Below are 25,063 nucleotides of genomic sequence, written 5' to 3' on the forward strand. Positions count from 1 at the left end.
TTTGACTGTTTTTATGTAACAGATACCAGTTCCCCAATGAGAAATGAAAAATCTATCAACTAGACAGAATAGAACTGGCATCCTATTCCATCACTACTTAACAGTAAACAAGAGTAACCATTTATTGCTAAATTGCTCACCTTCGCAGATCATTGGTTCAATTGTAAATACATGACCAGGCTTCATAACTCCAACTGCCTTATTTTCTGCAATGAAATAAACACTCAAGTTAGAAAAAGTGATCCCATCTTAGTAAATGAATGAATCCTTGTCCTAGAAGAATACAGTAGGAATAGTGTGAAGTCAGAAAAGCCTTTCAGAGATGACCTGTTCACTTGTCCATTTTTAATTCTGCATTAAGATTTCCCTTAGTTCTTTCCTCCTCCCCCTCCTCCAACACTGCAATATTTACTCAAGGAGCTTGAAATTAATTGCCATCTTTCTCTCCAACAACTGGAGTTCAACTCCAGCTCTACAAGAACACTGACCAAATGTAATACAGGAATTTCTGCAGAATTCTATGATGTAAAACATCATTAAAAAAAGATCCATGAAAATAAGAAGCCCTTAAGATATTCAGAGAAGGCTGGAGACCTCTTAATTTGTTTCCACTGAACTGCTGGCTCCTATAAATTGTCAAAATACGACAGTGGTTAACTAATCCCATGATTTCATTTATGAAAGACACATTGCCTCCCTCATTACTTTGGGTAATGGGGTCATAGTAGCGTCAGGGTGCTAATGCTGTATTTCTTTAGCTAACATAAAAAGGCAGATAATTTCAAGGCACCCAGGACAATAATATTGGAACTTTTTGATGTTGTATACACCAAAAATGTTTATGTGGAAGCACATGAACTGATGCACAGCACGTCTCCAGGAGTGTTGTTCGACTGAAGAAAGGCTTCAGCCCTTTTCCTCTGCCCTGTTTCACATTGGACGGCCACGCAGCTTCGATCTGACTCAGCCCAGCACGTGAGAGCTGGGACAAACTCCAGCACTGCACGGGAACCGTTAGCTCTCAGCTACTTTGCTGCTGTAGACAACTTGCATCAATTCTTACATACAGAGTCTCTATGCCCCAGTCTACTCTTAATTACGTACATTTATTAAATTGTCTAAATCACCTAGATGCTTTAAAAATCTTAGACATCAAGGCGACACACCAGCAATCAGAACATTTTTCTTTTACTTGAAAGGTCTTGCCTCCATCTCCATCACCTGCTGCTATTTCTTGCTCTCAACACACCTAAGTTTCTAGTCTTCTGCATCTGAACAAATTCTGTCCTTTATTCCCTGTAGTTTTCATGATTTTGCTAAATAATTTAAAGCCTTATAAAATGAGCTTTCTGCTTTTAAAAATCCCTTCAGAGTAAGCCAGAAATAAGCAGCTGCTTTCATTTTTTTTTCCCTCCAAGAGGCTTTAAGTCCCTCAGGTCTTTCCATTTTGCTTTTGCTGCAAATCTGTACTTAAAAATACCAGAAAAAAACCCACCCTTTTTGGGCACAGACATTTTGGCTCAATTTAAAAAAAAAGAAAAGAAAAAAAAAAAGTTCCCAACAGCCAGGAAAGACAGAAATCTCCTTTTTCTTGGATAGCACTTTATTTGGTATACCCTCCACCTCCAAAGAATCCAGATTTTCTTCATTTTACGTAACAAAAAGTAAATACCAGGAACCGATACCCTTCTACCCTATGATTAATATATTTTCTCTGTTCTCTGAAAAAATAACTTAGGGAAATGACAACATGAAAAGTCAGGGATTGCTAGATTATAACCTATAACTATAACCTGAGTTAAAGCTTGTTAGGAGATGGGAAGATGGAGGCATCTATCAGGTCTGAGGAAATAGATGTCCTATCGGGAGCTTTGCAGCCGAAGTGGGTGCAAACTGTTTATCACTGCTTCATGGTATTTATTCTATCCTTAGCTGTCCATTGGCACTTAATCTTCTCTCCTTTGCCTCTATGGATCCTGTTTCTTAGTCCGGCTGGCAAAAACTGTCACTGGGACATTGCCATTTCCAAAAACTAAAGCTGAGAACCTGCTGGGGTTAGGATCGTTCCTCATCTGCTGCACACGACAAAGAAGTTTCCAGGAGCACCAGATCGCAACACTCAAATGAAGTGAAACATAACAGGATTCAGATTCAGCTATAACACCCATCTATACCATTCAATAAGACTTTTATTTAGATCTGGAAATGGCAGTAAGTTTTTTATTAGACCTTCTAAGGATAGAAACATTTGCCCATTCATGTCAGACAAGGATGTCTAAGGGATTAGTTGGGAATTCATACAAAAACATTGAGCACTTCACCTAGTACAGATGACAGCTAACGCTAAGCATCTGCATAGGTGCAGACTGTCTCAATATATAATATATTCACCTTCTTTAGGTTCATAAAACATGCTATGGTCCAGAGTTTAGAAAAAAATTATTTCACAAGTGCAAAAATGCTAACGTGATGGCTGTCAGGCAACATGCTACTTTATTAGAATATAACCAAGAAGCAAATTGAGTGCATTCATTGCAGACCACAGGACAACCCAAAGGGAATGAGTACTCACTGGCATAATGTGGCACATTAGGGGCTGTGTGGAAAAGTTTATGGATTCCATGCCCACAGTAGCTCCGAACCACTGAAAATCCATTTGCTTGAGCATGTTTCTGAATAATGTTTCCCAGTTCTCTGTACCGAACACCAGGTTTTACTGCAAAATTCAAGAGAGACAGATGGAAATTTATAAAGCTTCCTTTCAACATCACTAACCATCAAACACCATTCAGGCTAATATCTTTGTAGCGCTCATGGCTTTTATGGCCATCTCTTATACTGTGCAACTTCCTATAATCACTTAATCCACACCAAGGATATAAGCGAGTGCAATACCATGACAGAGAGAAAACAGTTTCATATGAAAGAGAAAATGAGAGAGATATAAGAAAACTCCTTCTTTACAAGAACACTGCTGTCTTTCTTTTGTGGATATAGGTGCTCATATATTAAAAGGATGCTGAAGTTTGAAATTAAAGGCAAGAAAAGACTTTCAAAGTACTCGGTAACTTCTCATACCAAGTTATACTGCTTCTTTCAATGAATGTATGAACTATATTTTAATATACACTTGCCTCTCTATCTACTATGTGAATAGGACACACAAATAAAGAGGAAAATTATACATGAAGGACAAAGAAGCGGGGGAGATTTTTGTTTTGTTTTCTCTGTTTGTCTAAGAGAACTCAGTATATTCCTTTGTGAATGAAGCTGAAGATTACATTCTCTAGCTACCTTTCCATCTCATTCTATGTCTCAATGAACCTGTCCTGAGTTATACCTAAACAAAATAATTAAAGTTCTGTGGGTACTGAGGGATATGTATCTGTCTTCTCTGGGACACTCCCACAGTTGAAAAACAAGAGCTCATTATTAGCTTCATGAAATAACTGTCAGGTATGGCAGGGGTAGAGATATGTTTAAGTGTTCAAAAAGTGTTTTGCCCTACCAGCTCACTCTGCAACACCAGCAAATTATAAAAGTAGGAAGTCATACTTTGGTTTTCCAAAATGCACTTGGTTCTTCATGTTCTCTAAACTACTCAGATCAAGGATTCATATAACTAATAGTCTGAAAAGGCTGTTTCCATGTAAATATGTGGATCAGCTCAGCATCAACTACATTTTCCTTGTTAACCCATAGTTAAACAGAAGTTGCAACCACCGCCCACAGAACTGTGCCATTTGAAGAACCACTGTATTATATAATATATACATCATCCGCTGGTGACACACATTAACGCTTCTGTATTCTGCATCAGAAGTCACCCTGGGGCAATAGCAAATATGAGCACTCAAGTTGGAGAACCAAAACCATAATGCTTCAGGCCCCAGCCAAAGGGTTTACCTGCATCAATGGCTTGCATTAGGCACTCATAAGTTGTTTGGACAAGCCTCCTTGCACCCTCATCAACTTCTCCGACATAAAATGTCTCGTTCAGATCTCCATGGTAGCCGTTACGATAGACAGTAATATCCACTGCAAAAAATGCCAGACACATTGTAATATTAGCACAGTATTTCTCACTTCTTGTCCCTTGATTTGTGAAAGGACAACAAATACATGTGAAAATGTAGTATTGTAATTGTGAAGTTACTACTTTGGAAGATTTCCAGACGTAGACCTTTCCAGCACAATCAATTCTTTTATGCTTCTCCTATAGATTCTACAGAATTAATTAAAATAGTGTTTCACAGGTCAACAGTTTGATTTAATGAAAAAAAAAAAAAGATTGGTTTTCTAGGTAACTAGAAAAACAGGAAAGAGAAGCTCCAGGTTCCATGGTGATCTACCTGGTTAAAATATTTTCTTAAAATTAATTCCAGCACTAATAGGGGGGGAATTAAATTTTAAAAGATATGTGATCACGTTTTAACACATATTTTAACTTCAGTAATTTCTATACATGTTTAGAATACTAAATCACACCTTTGCAAAAATTGTAATGCCAAAACACCCATTGCTTCCAGCCCAAAAGGTAAGATTTCTTCAACATTAAATACACAGCAACTTTCCAATAGTATTCCTGACTAAGAAAAATACACCAAATGACTTAAAAATTTTTCTTTTTTCTTTCAAATGAAAAAATTTAATCATTCAGTATCAGGCACACGGCAAGAATGAGAAGGGCATGCTTAAACAGCTAAGGTTTAGAAGAACATATAAGAAATCAGAATTATGTTGCAGCAGAACTCTAACTTGTTTGCTTTGTGCATAAAGTTGTTCGTTAACTAAAAGTGATATAACTCTTGAAATAATTCTTGAAAAATAGCACCATAAGTAGTTTTAATGAGAAAAAAATAATTTTTTTTTTTTTTTTAGTTTAACTCATTCTAAAATGAGATATGTATTTTTAGATTAAGAACATGCACACAAGATGCTTGTTGCAAATAATCATTTTACAAAACGTGGGAACAGGCCTACCATCTTAGACATAGCTGTCATCTATTCTAGTATCCTGTCTCTCATAGCAGACAAGTAAAAAAGTAAAACCTGCCATCATATAGTCAATATATATAGTAAACACATGCAAAATATTCTAGATTTGCATATCAAGTTGACTTCTTGTGGTAAAATGGGTACTGTTGTGTTTAACAGACTTAGACTAGGTCTAGTAGCTGCTAGAGTACCAAAACCACTAGAATAGTTATTGAACTGCTATTCATGAAGAAATCCACATGCAGATGCCCTCACACGTAAATAGCCATGATGGAAACCACACTGAGCAGTAATAGTTTAGGACTATTAGTATAGTTTAAGTCCTAAACTATTAGTAATAGTTTAGGACTATGGTATATGAGCCACTTAGAGAGACCAGTACCATCTTGATAGGAAAACATGGGGAAAAAAACATTGGTGTCAACAGTAAACCTGTACTGCTGGCAAACACTTAAGAATGAAATTAACATTGCATGAAAACAATCCTGCCTGTTGTGAATGCAGGAGTGTGTGGGGTTACACTACGCTCACTGCGTGATTGCATGGGGCTACTGGAATATTCTGACCACTGTACAGATTTAGTAACATAACAACGGGACTGTACAGAAACGAGTGCCCTGGTAACTTACCCTAATAAGTTTCTTGTGAACTGTGTATCAGAGATCCTTAGTGACGTCCAGACTACCTGCTGCAAAGAGGCTCTCTCTATAGACCACGTGTTTACAAGACTTTCTCTAGATGCTGCCAGATTTGGCCAGAACATCTCACTTTGCAAAGAGATCAACTTTGTTTAAGAATTTGCTCCCAGGGAACAGTACGATAACAAAATGTTATGATGCCCTGCTCGGAGCAGGGGGTTGGACTAGACATCACCTGCCAGCACCTTCTGGATGATGTTTTCCTGTGATTCTAAAAACCTGTTTTGGACTCTGACTTGGTCACCTTTTGCTTCTATAGCAGGCAAAAAAGTTTTAAATAAAGAGGGAGATGGGCACATTCCCTCCAAAGCACTTTTTCTATCTCCTCCTTTGTACCTTGTTTTGTTCTTCCTTTTAAAGAGGCTTTTGAGCCACAAAAGAATAAACTAGTTATTTTTCATCAAAACAAAGCAGAAGGCTTAAGGCTTGGGCAAGTGCAGTCAGGGAAAGGATGTGAACAAAGGTATGACTAAACCCTCTTATAAAATGTATTTTCTAGTGCTAAGGTACAGCCTTGGCATGCAAATAGAGAAGTAGTAAGGAACTCTGTAGATGAAGACAAACTACTAAGGTTAATTGGGCTTCTTAGCTTGGACTCCAGCAATGCCAGAAAACCTGGCAACAATGGAGAGCTGTGCAAAAACATCACCTTTGAAATTAAAAAAAGATAAAGTAGCTTTGGCTAAATGGTTACACATACATACACTACAGCTCACAGTTATCATCCAGACCAAACCTGACCTGGAAATGGGCAGCAATCGTGAGGCTTGTTCTGAAAAGCCTGGTACCCACAGCACTGAGCTGTAGACTTAGTAGCTATTATTGCATGTTAATATACATCAAATACCTGACAATCTAAAAGGATTCCAACCTGCTTCTAGAGGTAGGCCAAACCTTAGGATATGCTGGGTATTTATTTATGGATAAGAGAAAAGCAAACCAATGCAATAAACAAAGGTGCAAATGTGTGTACAGAACACGTCATAAATTTTTACTGCCAAACCAAGAAGAAATGAATGAGAAAACAAAAAACAGTCAAGTAATTTATAAAAGTATCCCTCACCACCCAAGAAGGCGTAAGTAGTTTGGGTACTATGAACAAAAAGCAGCTGGTACTGTTAGGCTGGGAGATGCTAAAAAAAGGGCTAAAGTTTTTTTAATATGCACCTATACGATGCCTCACCATTAGGATCCTTTACAATCATCCTAACTGTCATGTCCACAGCAAAATGTTAAGGATCTAGAGCCCTCTGATTAAGAATTCACACAGAACTAATCCACTTGAATAAATCAATATACATTTTATTCACTATTTCTACAGTCTGGAACAAATGGAACCTAGCCCACAAGTGGAATACTAAGGCACTATACTAATGCACAGACCAGGGTAGAAGAAATCTAAGGCTGTTAAAGTGGACCAAACTTTTGAAATTGTTTTATTAAACTCATTAATTTTCATATGTAAAGAGCAGAGGTTAATTGGTAAATGAGAACAAAAGCCTCTTTTAAGAAGCTATTCCAATCGTGTTGCCTGCTAGTGCAACCTCACCTTACTGCATGGTTTAACTAGATAGAAGGTAGAAATATGGAAGGTTAACTTTCATAGCACTTACCATTGAAGTACAGAAGGTTATTTTTCATAGCACTTACCATTAACAATATCTCCCTCCTGCAATGGCCTCCTGTCAGGAATTCCATGACAGATCACTTCATTCACTGATGTACAACACGACTTAGGGAAATTATAATAATTCAGAGGGGAAGGATAGCAATTCCTTGCGATACAAGCCTAATTTAGAAAACAGAATTTACACTTTACATTAGTAAGTTTTGAACAAAGACAAAAAATATGCACAACAGCTTTACACTAGTAAGAATTACGGGTTGAAAAGCAGTGACTCTTGAAAATAAGATTCTTCAATCACTTTTTGGCATTATGGTATCTTGTTATACTTTGCATTTCTTAACAGGAAGAAAGTATAACTACTTTAATTTTGCTTCTACCCATGTTCAACTATCAATGCTGAAATATTCAGGGTTAAAACAATGCTTGGCAATATTTATTTGGTTAAAAAAACAACCATTTTTGATGACTGTTTTTAAGCACTTGGTCTAAGACTTTAAATATTTTTGCAAAAGACACAAGCTAGACAAAATAACATTTAGCACCACTCTTTCACCCCTAGCCTTAAATTCTTAAGCTACTTCCTTTGCGCTCATTCCAATAACTTTTTTGGGATTTTTGAAAACCTGACACATACATTTTATATATACTTACATGTACACAATGTGACATAGTGACCAATTCTGGAAGAATAATACTGTGTTCACTTTTTTTTTTTTATTTTTCAGTTTTAAAACTGAGAGTACCAATTAGGCATAACGGTCAGTATCAACAACCTGCCATGCAAAAAGTTTCCAAAAACTGCCGAGGAGGGAGCACACCATTTGAACTACTAGCTGTTCATATTGGACATTATGCATAAGCAAACAATTTAGCATTTAATGCAGCTCAGCAGAAACCTCTGGCCTCATCAAACTGGAGTACGCTTCTTAAAATCTTGGCTCAACAGCTGCAAATGCAGATAAGAAGAACAGCAACCAGAAAGCTCCCTAACAAACCTAACTATACCAAAATCATTGCCTTCCCCACACAAGTGCACACAAGGATCCTCAATTATCAGTTTGCATGCCTTATAGAGTAGACAGCAAAGAAAAATAAGAATTGCACAATTCAAATATCTATGAATAGTTAAGCCAGGAAAACACTTGAACACTAATTTCAAATACTTCACTGGATTGTGGCTTTAGTTTGCCTGATTGCATCTAACATCTTGTTTCAATTCTCCCTCAGGGTCCTCAGTTCTGATTCCCAATCATAAAAAATTAAACTTTCTCCTCTGTACGTCTTAACCAATAACACAGAACACAAAAAGATCATGGCCTACATATGATGGTCTTTATATAATGGTATCTGTGGAGCAAAAACGATTTAGAAGAAAGAAAATCACATGATGTTAGCTGAGAAAACAGCTGAAGAAACTTAAGAGGGAATCTGAAGCTGGAAATCATGGAAGGAGCTGATATAAAAAGAGGCCCAGGAGTTCCTGAGTTTTGAATCCACCACTGCACTGTAACGTATTTCTAACATCTGCACTGCCCAATAGCTTCAAACTGGGAAACAGTTCAAAGTAAAGAACAGGAATTCATGCAACAACAAAGAAAACCACACAGCCATCACTGAAAAAACAAAGAGACAGAAGAAAGCACTTATAAACACCAGAAGAACAATAAAATAACCTTACTAAATGGACAGCGTGATCGATTTCTTCAGTAGTTACACCTGCTTTGACCATCATGGCAGCAACATCCAATACTTCTCTAGCAAGCTGCAAAAGAATTGAAAGTACTGATTTAAAGTGAGACCAGGACTAGTCCCTAGAAGATTAGCAAGCCATTTTCTACAGCTACCCTGAGATTGTTATGAAAGCTGGGGAGACTTACGCTCTAAAAAGACATCAAGATGTCTACGGGTTGTATTACTAAGCCACCTCTGTGAGATTTAAAATACCCAATTAAGATTTGGACCACAATTTCCCTGAACACCATAGACTTAAATCAGACTTTCTAGATACATTTGAAAGTATGACTTTATGCACAAGGAAGTGATTACAACTGAACAGCTCTTTTTCAAAAATTGTTAGGGATAGTCCTGTTTTGCTTTTGTTTTTTAGTTTTTACTTGGTATTAACTCTAGGAGAGGAAAAAGTTCTGTTCTCATTTATGCACTATAAAATCTATCTTAACAGTAACATTTCAGCCACAGATTATCTCACGAGTAACAACAAAGCCAGAAAACAGATAAAAGTCATCTTTCTTCTTGCAAAGAGTTTACTGTGAATTGGGAGTCACAAGGAGAGAAAGAACAAGAAAATACCAAATTTCCCAAACTATTTTCCACTGCTCAAAATGGTCTGAAAGTTTGTACTCCCAAATATGCTGTCACAAACTGGTAAAATCACTATACATTTTTAAAGAATAAAGGTGCTTCACAACAAAAAACAAAACCCCCTTACCCTACACACTACTCGCATGCCTTCTATATCTTCAGATGAGAGTATTTTTATTTGAGAGGTTCCTTTTAAAGCCTGTTCTGATTCAGACATTCCTGAAAAGAAAAAATGGGGAGGAGAAAAAAAAGAAAGGAAAAAAACATGTTATGTGGAGGAGCGATTGCTACACATGTCCAGTCAAGGAGCTTACCAATGCCAATTTAAAAGAAAATTATTTTATTCATTAAAAAGTATTTTTTCTTTTCTCTTTAGCTGTTTTAGAGATCATAAATAGTAATAAATAATATTCTAAAGGAGCCATAAAGGATTATATAAGCTTGTGACTATCTCTAGTTACACTACTGCGATAATCAGCTGATGAAACCGTGTTATTTCTTCCCACCAGATTCTGTGCAAGCTCAGTTTTATAGTTGAGCAACGCCCTAAAAGACAGTATTTTGTGTTGTTTAAATATTTACATTCTGTAAAGAACGACTGAAGAACAGCTGAAGATTTAAAAATAATTCTAACAAGACTTTATAGCAGGTTCTTTGGGAAATAGAAATGTACCTATACTGATATAGAAAGGGGGAAATACCGAAATAAATCAATAAGCAAGTAATTTTGAATGCATTCACTCTGTGTCCAAAAGTAGCTGAAACTCATAGAAGTTTTCTTTTGGGCGTTGATTACTGCAGTTTTGTTTGGTTTTGTTATTTTATAACACATTTGCAACAGATACACTGATGTCACTGAAAATGGCGTAGCAGAATTCACCTGTGACAGCCAACTTACTGCTGCTTGTTATGAAGCTAACCACAGGACTAGGACTTGCATGTTTTTTTTTCCTTTTCTTCCCTGAATACCTTTGGACTTCCAAAAAATATTTGTAACTGTTATTTCTGAAAAATCAGTAAGTTAATTTGGGGGAAGAAGAGGTAGATTAAGAAGAACAGATAAAAGAAGAGGTTCCCTTCTCCACACTGTCTCCTTCACACTTTAAAGGCATTTTCAATTATAAGAAAAATAGAAAGAAAACATAACACTCCATAATTGTGATTTGTTTCAAGTTACCTAGTGGATGATCAGCATAATCTGGTCTCTGAATATAACTTGGCACAGGTCTTGTTGGCGTCTAAAAAGATCATATTCAAACTGGTTATGTTGCAAGAATACTTATTACAGTCACAAAAACAGAGATTCATGCAGTAAAATTAAATACAGTGAAATATGGCTAATTCCACTTAGAAAAAGTTGTGAAGTATGCAAACACTCCAAAACAGTTCCAATTTTCATTTCTCAAAGATTCCCCTGTTACTCTTCATTGCTTTCGTATTCTACAACCTCTAATAGCCAACTTCACAGCTCTGTAAAAATCAAACTTCTATGTGACAAATAAATGAAACTGAAATATAACAGGGATAACGTATTATAAAACCAGTGTTTGTTCTGCTGCTTTCCAGACTGCAAATACACTGGTTCCAAATACATCCTTCCTCCCTCTGGTTATTTGTGTCAATCAGCAAGATTGTTATTTCTAATCATCACCCTAGTCATTAGCACGTTTTATTATAGTTTCATTTGCATCAATCCTACAGCAGTCAGAAGACAAAAAAAACAAATGTTCAGTCATAACAGTTCTAAATTACTTGGCCAGTGACATACCCAAAACACCCTTTCTCCAGTGACACTAACAAACACACCCCGGCTCAGGCTCTGTTAAACTGTTCTCTGATGAGCCTTAACAGATGGAGAAGACTACAGAGAGGATGCCACAAAGGCAGCATTTCTAGCACTGGCCAATTAGAGAAGACACATGTAAATAAAATGACATTATTCCTGTAAAAACTTTGGCTTATCCCATGTACAACCTTGTACCAATTTAAAAATACAGCTATAACTGAGGTCGTCTTCCAAATCCACCTTTCACACTGAAGATGCTACTGACCTCAGTTATTTTTCACCATTCCAGGGCTGAAGATTACTGTAACCTCTGCAGAGCTGTTCACCAGATTACTCACCAAGTTATTTCAAACCATTTACATAAAAAAAAACATAAACCCATTTATTTAAACTCTGTATTAATTTACCCGAGTTTTTCTGAAGCAGACTGCTCCATTATTTGTGAGAATGGTAAACAGCTAGGAAAAGACATCATCTGAACTAGCAGCTGCTTTTTACAGAACAAATATCATAAGGTACTGCGTACCAAAAGGTATGAGCTTAAACCTGTTACTGATCCATGTTACCTCACAGGCACTTCCTTCATTTTAAATATACCAAGAGATAGATCAAGTTGAATCAAAATGAATCACAACAAGGACACAGTCATATGTGTCCTTGCCATCAGGGTCAGATTGTTTAAGAAGCTTTACTCTCTCAACTAAAATGTGGGAGGTAATCGGGTCAGGACTGGTCCACTAGTTGCTACAGAACACAGTGATGCTGGAGTACAGAGTGGCACCTATTGCTTACCAGTGGATAGTGCGGCCTGAGTTTACCAGTATATCGATAACCAGACCAGGGATTTGTGTTAACGTCACCTTCCACGGTCCAAGAAGAAACTTCACGCTTAGCCTTTTCATCTTCTGAAAAGATTAAAAAAAAAGAGAAAAAAATTGCAGCAGCAAAATCAGTCCTACTAAGAATAAGAACTGTGGAGCCCAGAAGTGACCTAGAAGTACATAAGTCTACATTTTACTCTTTCTGGCATTTTAGATACTGATATATGAACGTGTAAGTAGCAGCTATCATTGTGTATTGCCCTTAAATTTTTCTCATTCAAAATTCACTACCTGCCAACTCTATTCAATAGCAAACTGGTGAATGTCAGGACAGCAATACTGAATACACAAAGGAAGTGTAGTAATTATTTAAGTTACTTCTCATTTGTAGTTCTAAAACATAGTTCTGTGCTTGTTTTCATTCTTGGGGAAAAAGTATGTTTCTACAGAAACACCATTATCCCTTCAATTAATACTCTGCACTGTGCACTCCGCACAATTAATACTTTTGCACTGTAGATGAACGTTCCTTTTCTGTGATTCCTCTTAGCACTCAGTGACAGAAATGACCTGGGGTGGGAAGGAGCATATCCAACTGCTAGTTTCAATATAGAGAGCCTGCTACCCCTCAGGTCTGATGGAAAGTGAGGGTGCTGCCACTCCTGCGTTTCAGGACAGGCAGCGCGCGTACCTTAGAAGATGGTCCTAAACTGCTGGAGGTTCCCAGCTCTCTCAACCTGTGAAATTCACGTCTGATGTGGTCTAGAGACTGCCTTCATTCACAAATAACACAATCCTAACAGGGCACACTGAAGGTGTTTACATAAAGGATTGAAGCAAGTAGGTCTTGAGCATTATCAAAAGGAAAAATATTTACTCAGAAAGAGGAGGCAAGGGTTAAGAAAGAGCATGGTAGCATTAATCTTTAACTCATAACCTGATAACTTGTTTTCTCTTTTTATATCTCAGAAGAATTAAGAGATGGCAGAAGGTCTGCTGTAGCAAGCCCTAACACGAGTTCCTCAGAGTCTCTGTGGCTGACATCTGAGCCATCTGCTCACATGACATTCAGTTTAGATGAACCACCAAGAAGTAATAGTTTAAAAATCCTAAGATTTAATGAAGCGATATTTTAGATTCCCTTGAGATGCTTCAGTAGATTGCTGCACTGAGGTCTTGAGGGCTATCAGAACCAAGCCTGCTCAGCTTGAGTTCAGCAGTTATCCAGAGCTATCAACAAGACCATGGATCTAGTGATATCATAAAAAATTTTGCTGTCAGATAAACAGCAGCATTAGAGGACTGCACCAGAATGCACTAGAATGACTAGAACTACTAATAAAGACAATTTTATACACCCATGCAGGTACAAAGTAATAGGATACAGAATGCCAGTGTGAACTACAAGACCCCTACACTAGGAAAGGCAGAAAGAGGGAAAACATTTGTAATTGTCTGTGCTACTCCAACCTATTAATTTCACTGAATTTCACTGAATTTTTAGAGTTGGAAGGGACCATAAAGATCATCTAGTCCAACTCCCCTGCTGAAGCAGGATTGCCCAGAGCATGTCAGAGCACGTTACTCAGGACTGCATCCAGGTGGGTCTTGAAAATCTCCAAAGAAGGGGACTCCACAACCTCCCTGGGCAGCCTGTTCCAGGGCTCTGTCACCCTCACCGGAAGGAAGTTTCTCCTCATATTTGAGTGGAACCTCCTATGTTCCAGCTTGTGCCCGTTGCCCCTCGTCCTCTCACTGGCAACCACTGAAAAGAGTCTGGCTCCTTCCTCCTTCAACCCACCCTTCAGATACTTATAAGCATTGATAAGGTCTCCCCTCAGCCTTCTCTTCTCCAGGCTAAAGAGTCCCAGCTCTCTCAGCCTTTCTTCATAAGGGAGATGCTCCAATCCTTGAATCATCCTCATTGCCCTTCGCTGGACTCTTTCCAGTAGTTCCCTATCCCTCTTGAATTGGGGAGCCCAGAACCGGTAATCACGCAACATTTATGATGGAAAAAGGAGTTTTGCTGGGTTTTAGGAAAGGAGGATGTAAATGACTTGAAGATTTTACTTTCTCCCATGCCACTTACTTTTTAATCCTGCCTCACTTTTAGGTAGGGCTTGATGAAGTTAGGCTGGCGGTGGTGCGAGAGGAGGCAAGGGGGGCAGAACCGTGGTCTGCTCTCTCTTTTTGTTTGTTCGGTTTTGAAGTCATGAATCATTTTTACTACACAAGTAAGGGAGAATCTACCAGTATTTCTGTGCCAGAGCTACCAGTTTTAACTAAGTCATACAGATACTCTTACTACCTTCAAATAAACTCAGCAAAATCCTCACTACAATACACCCTATCAATGGCTCCATCAGCACACAAAAGCATTTTCCTTTTTTTTTTTCCCCCAAAAGTGGCACACCCCAAATATACAGAACAGCTGCACTCTGACTGGTGCGCTTGCATTCCAGCAAGCGTCTAACCACAGAGACTTCACGAGAACCTTTCCCACTTTACTGCCTTTTACTACATCAGACGTCAAAATGCTATGATGGAACAAGCCTGGCAATGCCTTATAATAATGGTTTATTATTCTCCTTGTCCTTTATTTCAGCAACCCTCTTTCTCTGTTCATATACCTGGCAATGTAGCTCAAGGAATACTTCATACACATAGAAAAGGGAACAGAAACAGAGATTTCTGTACCACTGCCTCTGAAATTTTACATACATCTTTACCAGGAACTCGACAAAATTTCAGATATGCTGAATCCAGTGCCAGATATCTTGGAAAAATCCATACCATTTTTAGATACAGAATCACAGAACAGTTGAGGTTGGGTTAAATAAAATGTACTTACTTGCTTTCTTGTGTAGTAACTTGTGAGTGGCCCAGCTTCCCTTAAAGCATTCCTAGAATAGCAAACAAAAGAATATATGTATTTTTAAGTAGCATTATTCTGGACAGAGATGCCATACCCACAAGATAGAGAAGCAACTGTATTTTAAAAGAAAACTAAAAGACAGGTTTTACTAACCCTTGCAGCAACATGCAGGAAATGCTACTGTAACTGCTAGTCTTAACAACAGAAAGTACTACACTGAACAGCTTATGAGCCAGAAGAGACAGAAAGCATAGCCAAACAGACGCGCCCATCACAGTGAAACACACTGATCTAATCCTATCTACTAAATATTGTCCCCTTATCATTTTAATGAGTAACCAAACGCCATGGTTGCTCCAGGTTGGCTGAAACATTGTGCTGTTCATGGAAACACAGGGATGAGTTCTTCTAGTCTACCTCCAAACCAGATCTTACAGCACTGCAGTGGGCAGGATGGTCCTCCCTTGGCTCCTACAAGAAGCCATCTCCTCCTGCTAGTTGCGTCTTTTCTGCCTCCTTCCCCAGCACAGGAAAGCAACAGAGGCCAATCAGTGGGATCACAGGGGAATAAGTGAACAAGATTAAAGGGGTGGGGGGGAAGAGTGAGGGTTACTGAATGGAAATAGGAAAAGAAAAAAAAAGAGAAAGTTGAAATTGAAATGAAGGAAAGAAAGAATGTGAAGGAGGAGTTTGTCTTTTTCTTTTCTTCCCAAGAACAAATAGACAAGGTCATACGATGAACAATGAATCAGCAAAGGGGCAGATGGAAATGGCTGGCAGCTGGAGAAGAATAAAGAAAGACTAAGATGAAGGAAAGATGTGAAATAAGGAAAGATTTAGGTAGAAAAGCTGCACAAGGCAGCATTAAAGGTGATCCTTCAAGGTGCTAATTAGGAAATTACTTGCTTATGTATAAGAAAGTCTAATTCAATAGCTATGTGCACTCAAAACAACCATTAGGAAACAGCTAATTCCAATCATTTACAATAACAGCTGAATTTCTGAAGAAAGAGGCAGGAAGCAAACTCTTTTCCTTTATAAGGAAAGACAATACTACTGCTGAATCATCATCATAAAACTACCATCCAGAGCCAAAAACTGATTCAACCCAATGTATACAACACTCAACCAGTCCAAGACAACAGATCTGTAAACTAAGCCCAGCATACAACGTTCTACCCCTGCTTCACAGTTGCTATTGAGCAGTCTTAACTGTCTACTCTTGTAGAGCCATCATCTCCCCATTTTCTCATTAGTCTTGCAACCAGTAGCTATCAAATTGTATCCATAAGACCACAGTAAAGTGGTGCACAAGTATGCCCACGTGCAAAGAGACCCTGTTGTGTGCTATTTCCCTCATTACCCAAAACCAGCTGTTTGTTGTCTTCCTACGCCACATTCTCTGGACTGGCACTCCACATGCTGCGGTGCTATGTAATGGTCTGGGCAACAAGAGGCTTAGAAACCAACGCTTTAGATTAGCAGAGAGAACGCCTTTTTGAACAAGCGGTGGAAGGTTTTACTGTCACACTTCTATAACCCAGTGCACACACAGACCTTTGCACTGCACTACTATCCGGTTTCTGTTGGAGAGCTGGAAGAAAATGAGCAGGTTTCAACTGAGGTCTATTTTAAGAAAAAAAAGTAAAAAAGCTAAAAACCCTAGTTCAAGGACACTAGAAGCACCAGTATGGTTTTAATCACCTTTTAAACACCAGGCCTCTGTTCTGCAACAGAAGAAAGACTACACAACTAAGGACTTAGAGCAGCTACCAAGTCTGCAAATCTACAATTCACTTCTTGGGATATAAAGGAGCATTTGGGGAATGAAAACATACATCAGCTGTGGTAATTACTAGTTGTAGATCATTCTCTCCTTCCCCACAAAATTTTGGGGTGTATTCTCCAATGCCATTCCTTTCTCCAACGCCAACAGTCTTTCCTCTTTGCTGGTGCTTAACCAGAAAACACCAGGCAAACACTGCACCACTGGCAGTATCATAAGCTGACAGGCTCCATTTTGACTTTTTATTTCCTGCAGCTGTAAACGACCTACCTAAGAAGATCCGGCATAAGGCTGCCATATGTCTGAGTTTTCCCAAACATGCTTCCCAGATTTTACTTGCCCTCTAGTTCCTCTGGCACCAGCAGCTCCATCGGAACTACTACAGTGTAGCTCCAAACAAGCTGCTGTACAGCGGGACATCCCACATCCGTGCACTCTATGCACATCAATCAACTGCAGCAAGTGCACACAGCGACTCCGAAGCATTTCTGTAAGCACAGGCTATTACACATGCGGTGTATGATCAATTAATATCTCTGCCTTGGTCTGCCACTTTTGGAAGGCACTCAAAGGATACGCTGCACATCCACCTACAACCCATGTATTTTGTGTAGGATCAGTCATATGCTTTCTGTAAGCACCGGACTTACCGGGTACACACAAACTATTTATATTCAACAACTTACTGCACAAGCACTACATTGCACATGCCTGCAGAGCTCTGCCTTGGCAATTCCAGATAAGAACATGGCAGCTGTCATCTCACAGGCTGGAGACTCATCGCTCTGGCGACAGAACACTACTAAAGTACCACTGCATATTGCAAACACCCTCACCTTCTATGCAGCAGACTTCCTGACAAGCCATGGAAGAAAGCCACTCTTTCGCTCCATCTGGGCCACTTTCTGAAGAATTTTCTGGAGAAAATTCTGCTTTTTGCTGAGCCTTCTCCTCTCAGACTTCTGCTGAGACATTTACTTCAATCTTCCTATTATCATTCCTGCCTCTAATGATTTGTCCGTGTTCCTATGCCATATACAGATCAGGACAGAAAATTTTCAATGATTAAATAAAAAAAAACAAAAATCCAGGAAGAAATATCCAGGGTGACTTCTAAAATTAAAATGAAGAAATTTTTTTTTAATATGGTTAACCTCACATGGCTACATTTGAAAACATTAATTAGCTTCAGGGGTAAAGTACACAGAAATAATATGAATTTGGCTTCAAGTTTCTTGGAAGACAGTCAGGATTTCATTTCAGACATTACATTATCCATTACTGTGTCTGATACTAATATCCCCATCCTTCTCACCTAAAGCATTTTTCTTTTTATTGCATGCGGTTTTTATATAGCAATCAAAACAGACTTGGAAACACTGAAGAGAACTGTACAAGAAGAGAGGTCAAATGTATGACCAAAAAAAAGGCGGGGGGTGGAGGGGTAATCCTCAATTTGTTAGGAGCAATGTTGGGTACTACTATTCTATCAGCAAGAAAAATACAATTGTGATCTTTAGACAGAAGCCATCAACACATTTAAACCTTGAAGCCAGAGATGTTGTTAAAGTCATTCTTAAGCCGATCCCACTGATTCTGCGTTTAGAGACAAGCTCAACACAGTGTTCAACAGAATCTGTACATTTATCTGCCAAAAGGTAACCAAAGGCACAATTAGCATTAAGATCTGGAAAGATTTCTCTTGGATGACCTCGTGGAAGCCATGTTATCTCCCTAAATTATTTTTACCTTAAGGACTCAGCCCAACAACCATGTACAGGTTGAAATATTGACAGAATTATGCAGCATAGCAGAATTTGTTTTACAGTAGAGTGCATTTTGACTACGAACACAATGATCACTATGAAATACCTTAGGTTGATGTTTTTTTTCCCTTAATCAGCCATTAAAAGAACAACAGAAACCAAAACCCTTTATAACAGTTATTGAGCTACTTAGCAAGGAATTTTTTTCATATGTTTATTGTCATCTTTACAGCAATAACAGGGAGCTTCTTATTCTTTCGGTTCACGTATCCATGCAACCTGATAAAGAGGTAGAAAAGCACAGCCAACCACAAATTCCAGAGGAGAAAAAGGGTGCTAAACCAACCAAGATTAGGATATAACTGCACTGCAAACCTCTGTATAGTACAGACATAACCAAACTAGCTTTAAATAAACTACCCACGTACAGGAAGCTACGCAGGCACCACAATGCTGAATTCAAGGCATTCTCATTGATTCTGTTTCTGAACTGCCTTTTGCAAGGTAGCAGCTCGTTTAAAGTTAGCTCTGCTAACTCTCCATCAGCAATTTCCAGCCTTACGGCTGACACGCCTCTTCAGGCTCCCCTTCACCTTAGGGTACTGCTGCTTTACACAAGCTGGCATTTGATGCTGCAAATACAGCTATCAGCAGGTATACAAAAAACACCCCACTGTACAGTTACTGAAGAACTCCAATTCATGTCCAGTTTCCACAAAATTACCCTTCCCCGTCCACTCTGCTCATTATTTAGGCCCACTGATACGAATTTCCAAAAACACCTATTCCACAGAAAAAAAAAAAAAAGAAAAAAAAAAGCTAGAATCAAAACAGCGGGGACAGACTGGCTGCCTTTTTGCATGTCATTATACCCTGAATTGTAATGGGCAAACACCTAGGAAACAGTGCCAAGCAGTACACTGTATCTAAAAAATATTCCGAGCAATTTGTTTAATAGAATTTTAAAGCATACTTTGGAATGTAAAATTGTCTTAATCTGAGATCATGTAGTTCTGCTTAATGAGAACTGGTTTTTCATCAAACCACCTCGAAGGTATGCAAAACAGACGGCAAAAAAGCTTAAGTATGGCATTTAGCTTAAGAAAAATATCAGATTATCAGCAATATATACATTTAATACAACACGGATAATTGTATACACTTTATCCAGAAATACAAGTATGTTCAGGAATACTACTGTTAATACATTTGATGTTAAAATAAAACTGTGGCCTCTCTTTAGCATGCTGAACCCTATTCTTCCAGGTGTGGTACAAGCCCAGAGAGATAACCTCAGGCCTGAAAAACTCAGTACAAAATTCTCAAACTCACCTAAGCAGCGTATATGACTGGTCAGTTTTTCATGAGAGTTGAATATGCGTTTTCAGATTCAAACCCAAGGGAAGCACCTACATACAGCACCTTGGTATCAGCGGTGTTGTCCTTCTCCTTCAGGTAAAGCCTGATCTCACCAAAGATTCCTGGGTCCCACATGACAGCGCCCTTCCTTTGAGGAAGGGACTGCGTTTTGCAACTCTTCAGACTTACAGAGGTATACAAGTGATTTTTGAGAGTAGCAAAGGAAAAACAGACTAGAGAAATTCAAAGCAGACCATCCTTTCAGTATACTGAACACTACCTCAGAAAGACTGCCTATAGGAGTCTGAAGTTTTACTTTCAGAAAGTTGTGAGGGCCCAGCATTTGTGCCTCAACAATAACCAGGCATTTACCACAGACACGGCTATTTATGGTGATTTATAGGCAATTAAAAATGTCATCTTCCTAGTTAAGGGAATCTGTCAAAAGACCTTCTAGAAGGCAGTATTTGCAGAGTGCCATTTATACCAAAAAGAAACCCACATGCATTGCAGCTAGATACAAGCAGCCGGTTCTAGACTATTTTAGGCACAGCAAAGAACAGTGAACCAAGAATGAAATATGGCACTTATGTCCTACGGTCTGACACAGGAGAGGACAAAAAATAGTTTCATCCAGGTCCACTGTTCCCCGCTCCCCACCCCCAACACACTGAAGGTGAAAGGAAACAGCACGGTGGGGGACGGGACAACATCACTCTTATCTTCAGGACCACAATTTTTCACAAATTTTGGTGACCTTGAGTACCCAAAGCTGTCAAGGGCCCAGGTCTGATTATCAGCAAAAACGTGCCTCCCAGCAAGGAGTAAAACAGTATACAAACCCACTGAGAAAACAGAGCGGCATTTCTTTACCGTCACTGGAATTTAACAAGTCATGCCCCACCTCAAATGGCAAAAGCCCCGTCAACAGGTACCCACCATCGCCAGGGAGCTGCTACTGCCTACCGTACGCTTCAGAGAAATAGTTTCCCTTCAAACACCACAAAGACACGTCCAACCATTGCTCACATGTAGCAGGTTCACCATGTCGCGGTCCTCGCTTTTGACTCTATAACCAGATCACTTGATACACCTGGGCCTCGTTGGGACTGACAACACATGGGCGTACAAAGCAGGAAGGGGCAACCATTCCTGAGTAAGTTAGGACCACCATTCAGAGAGTGATCTGTGGCCTCCACCTTTTGGAGTTAAGAAAAGCAGTACAGGCCACTGACTTTACAATACGGGAATGTTTCCAGTATGTAACAAAAAAAAAAAAAAAAAAAAAAAAAAAAAGAGGTATTTCTGAATTTAACTAGAGAAATGCATCCACACCAGCATCCAGTCCACACCACAGAAAACCACAGACTACTCTGTTTCATCCGAGACACTTATTCAGATATAAATAGTATGAGAGGAAGTTTTCATGAAAGCAACACAAAGTTAATAAGAGATCTCTTTACAATTAGAAGGCTCACATAAAAGCGGTAACCAGACATCTCAAGAACAGTTACTACTTTCCCCCTGTACATCATTCAGCAGCTTGTAGAAGGCACAGAAGAAATGTAAATTTTGTATACAATTGTGTATTGTGTGTACAAACTGTTTATGTACACTATATACAATTTACACACGAGTGACGTGTATCTATAAAGGCAGATTTCACAATCGCAAATTCATCTTAGTAAGAGGAACAACAAGCTTGAGGTGTGATGCTGGGCATCTGTGTTATTTCCACATTCAGAAGGTACAGCGAGATACAGTAATTCAGTCCCCAGATGATAAACACACGCAACACTGTAGTAAGTCTTTACAAAAGAGAAAGCAAGACAGCAGAAAGAAGGGAGCTGGCAGTGACAGTATCTGATTTACTAGCCTAAATGAAGGTATTATTAAAGGTTAATAGCAGACAGAATCCCTCAGCAGAATATTCCCTCTCGTTACACCTTGGGAGGGAAAGAAAAAGAGTAATGCTGGGGTTGAACACACCACCTCAGAGCTCCTCCACTTCTAAAAACCATCTTTAACCCGTGCCCATTACCAGTTCAAAACCTCCCTGCTTGGCCAGAACTCAGCTGCCTTGGCCCCCTTTCCACCCATGACCCACAAGCACAACTGTTATCCAACAGCTGTACCCAGTTTCCGAGGTGCACAACCCAGAGAAGAAACAGTGTTGGCTCAAAAGAATTTCAAAGGATGTCAAATTACTTCAGACTAAGCATTTTCAGGGCGTGTTGCTGAGACATACTCTTTTTGATGCAGAAAGGGGTTAAAAAACAAATGACCAGAATAATGCCCTTTCTCAAGGAAAGGAGAAACACAAGCAATAAATCCACCGGGGAAAGCACTGTCTTGATACAATTTAATTGAAAAGTTCACTTCAGTTCTCTACATGCAGTGAGGAAAAATGTTTACTCAGTCTCCTCATTACACTGAGATTCTCAGTCCTATACCACCTGCGTGAGTTTTTCTTAACAAGTTATATGTTGCTATTTAATCCAAAGCCATCACTCCATACCTTTCTACAGTAGATCACACTTTTGTACTGTTTACTCTTAGCATTGGAGAAAAACTCCTACAAAGCTGGTTTTAGCTGTGATTGGAGTTTTGGCTGTATGAACAAGTCATCTTAGGCTTCCAAGCAAATTAACCCAGCATGCAAATTAACCAACCATGCATCCCTACAAGACGCTCTCACCCCTCAAAGAGGCGCCAGGTAGCTTGTCGCTCCCATCCTGCCCTCAGCCCCGGGGTTAAGCGCCTGTATTCCCATAGCTAACGACAGGTTGATTTTACAGCTACAGCAAACTGGGCCACAGCAGGCAAATGCTCTTCGGCAGCACGCTCCTGAAGCACTGGTGCTTTGTGAACCCGCAGCGCACAACTTTGGGGAGCTAAACCAGCAAAAAAATTAATGCAACCACGTTTCCTCCATTAAAAGAAAACCCAAAAAACCCTTACAAGTGGCTCACCAAGCTTAGTGGAAGGAGTAGAGGTGTGTATCCTTGGAGGGAGGGAACAGGACCACGCCAGCTATACCGCAGGCTGCACTGTGAAGTGGAATAACATCCTAGGTCCGCTCACTAGCTTATCTAACAGTTATTTATGCATGTAATACCACAATGGAAAGAAAAGCACCAAAGAGAGAACTCTGGAAAAGCTTCACAAATGCTAACCAGTCACGTACTGTCAGCTGAAACCTGCTGGAAGTTCAGAGAAAATTTCCTGGCTTTTAAGAGTCCTTCACTTGTCATGTGCTTATTTGACCTGAGGGTGCTCACAAGGCACCAGCGGAGCACTGCAGTGAGTCTCCTACATCACCCACTGCACACACCTGATGATGGGGAGAGCTGGAACCTCAGGGCAGCCCTGTGCTGGACCCCACTGTAGGTGCTAAGCAGGGCTGAAGGTCCTTGCTGCAGGCTGAACAGGAGGACTCTTCTCTCAGTACATGACATTTTTTGCACACCTTGAAAACAGGCAGCGGTTAATTTTCTTCTCCCTTCTGTAACGTGTCGCCCCTTTCTTAGGGGGAATAACTATGCTCACCTACTTTACTGATTAGGACAGCGAGACAATGAGGAGGAACAACACACCCAAGGTCACTCGGAATAAGACGACTGGGATTCCCAGTTCAGTATTTTATTTACTATGCAGGACAGCTTTACAAGCATGTAGTCAGTTATCCACCAGCCTATTTTAACGAGCTAATAAATGTTTTGGGTAATTCCCCTTTTACCTTATAACAGTAGCAGATGCTTCAAAAGAACAAAACCTAATATATAGATAATAAGAATCTCTGCATTCTATATAAAATTAGCTGAGTTGGGGATGGAACAGAGGGGAGCGAAGATGTTACTAGGTCTTCTCACATAGGCTTGTTTGGTCTGCTAACAAATGGTTTTGTCATCACCAACTAATATTTGTATATGCTGAAGGCACATTTATGATGAGTTTTACATCAGACATGCCAAAACGGGTAGTAAAACGCAGAGGAAATCCTACAAACCAGCTATAAGCACCCCATGGAAACCAGAGAGACGGAATCGTCAGAACAATTTTGAGTTGCAGTGGATGTAATTTAGGATTGACTCCCAGCATGTGGCACCAGAGATTTCAGGGGAAATTACCAGAAACCGTGCAGTGGGTGTGTTAGATGCACGTGGGAAGTTTCCCCCTACTCTTATGCAAACCGTAACTATCAGTTTACATCCTGATTCAGAAGAAAATTTGTGCCATTAGCAAGGTAATCTAGCTGATGCGATTGAATGATTTTGTTAAATTTATCTACAAAACTTCAGGGATTCTACCCTGAATTATAATTCTGACACTGAAGTTCACCATTAATCCCTGAATTAAACATGCACTTCCTTGCTGATGTTGACAGAAGCTACACACACAAAAAGTCCAAAGTATTAGGCTATATATTTTACTGGGAATTTTCAAGGTACTAAAAAAAAAAAAAAGCCAAAAAAACCCCACACAACCCCAACACTCATCAGCCATCAAACAGTCCTTTTTTATTTAAACTAAGAACCAAACTATATTACCACTATAGTGGTAATAAGTGAGGACAGCTGAGGCCTACAGAATGTGTTTAACAGGAGCTGACGGCTGTATGACAACTGGCCTAACCTGAACCTCCCTGTTTGGTACCCTTAGAGTAAAATACCATAGCATGGCCCAAAGAACGGAATGGAATAGAATGGCCCATAGAATACTCAAAAATACTAAAAAAAAAAAACCCCATATATATATATATATATAAAACAATAATGAAGTAGAGGACCAAATCCCAAACCCTTTTCCCAAAAGCTTTTATTTAGTTCAAGGAACCAGGAAAATTTGTTTTCAGAGCAACAAGTATCCCAGTATTTATCGAAGCCAGGCAACTCCAGAGCCAATGCAGACACAGAAAGGCACAGGCTGGAATTTGATGAGCACTGCCCATTTTATCCCACTAAGCCCTTATTTTTAGGGAATGAAAGGGGGGCGCGGACCACCCAAACCCTCAGGCAGAAGGAA

The 25,063-nt window shown here is 39.3% G+C and overlaps 1 protein-coding gene across 1 annotated transcript in view; it reads right to left on the minus strand.

Moving 5' to 3' along the window:
• Positions 1–25,063, minus strand: part of METAP1 (methionyl aminopeptidase 1) — a 29,311-nt gene that overhangs the window by 3,868 nt on the left and 380 nt on the right. Inside the window, exons 2-10 of the mRNA XM_074148025.1 lie at positions 15,104–15,155; positions 12,224–12,336; positions 10,823–10,883; positions 9,773–9,864; positions 9,002–9,085; positions 7,347–7,485; positions 3,907–4,038; positions 2,573–2,716; positions 141–206 (exon numbers count right to left, since the gene is read on the minus strand). Coding sequence (XP_074004126.1) covers positions 141–206; positions 2,573–2,716; positions 3,907–4,038; positions 7,347–7,485; positions 9,002–9,085; positions 9,773–9,864; positions 10,823–10,883; positions 12,224–12,336; positions 15,104–15,155 — 883 coding nt within the window. The remainder of the gene's footprint in view (positions 1–140; positions 207–2,572; positions 2,717–3,906; positions 4,039–7,346; positions 7,486–9,001; positions 9,086–9,772; positions 9,865–10,822; positions 10,884–12,223; positions 12,337–15,103; positions 15,156–25,063) is intronic.

This window comes from Numenius arquata, chromosome 5, assembly GCF_964106895.1.
Source record: "Numenius arquata chromosome 5, bNumArq3.hap1.1, whole genome shotgun sequence".
NCBI lineage: Eukaryota > Metazoa > Chordata > Aves > Charadriiformes > Scolopacidae > Numenius > Numenius arquata.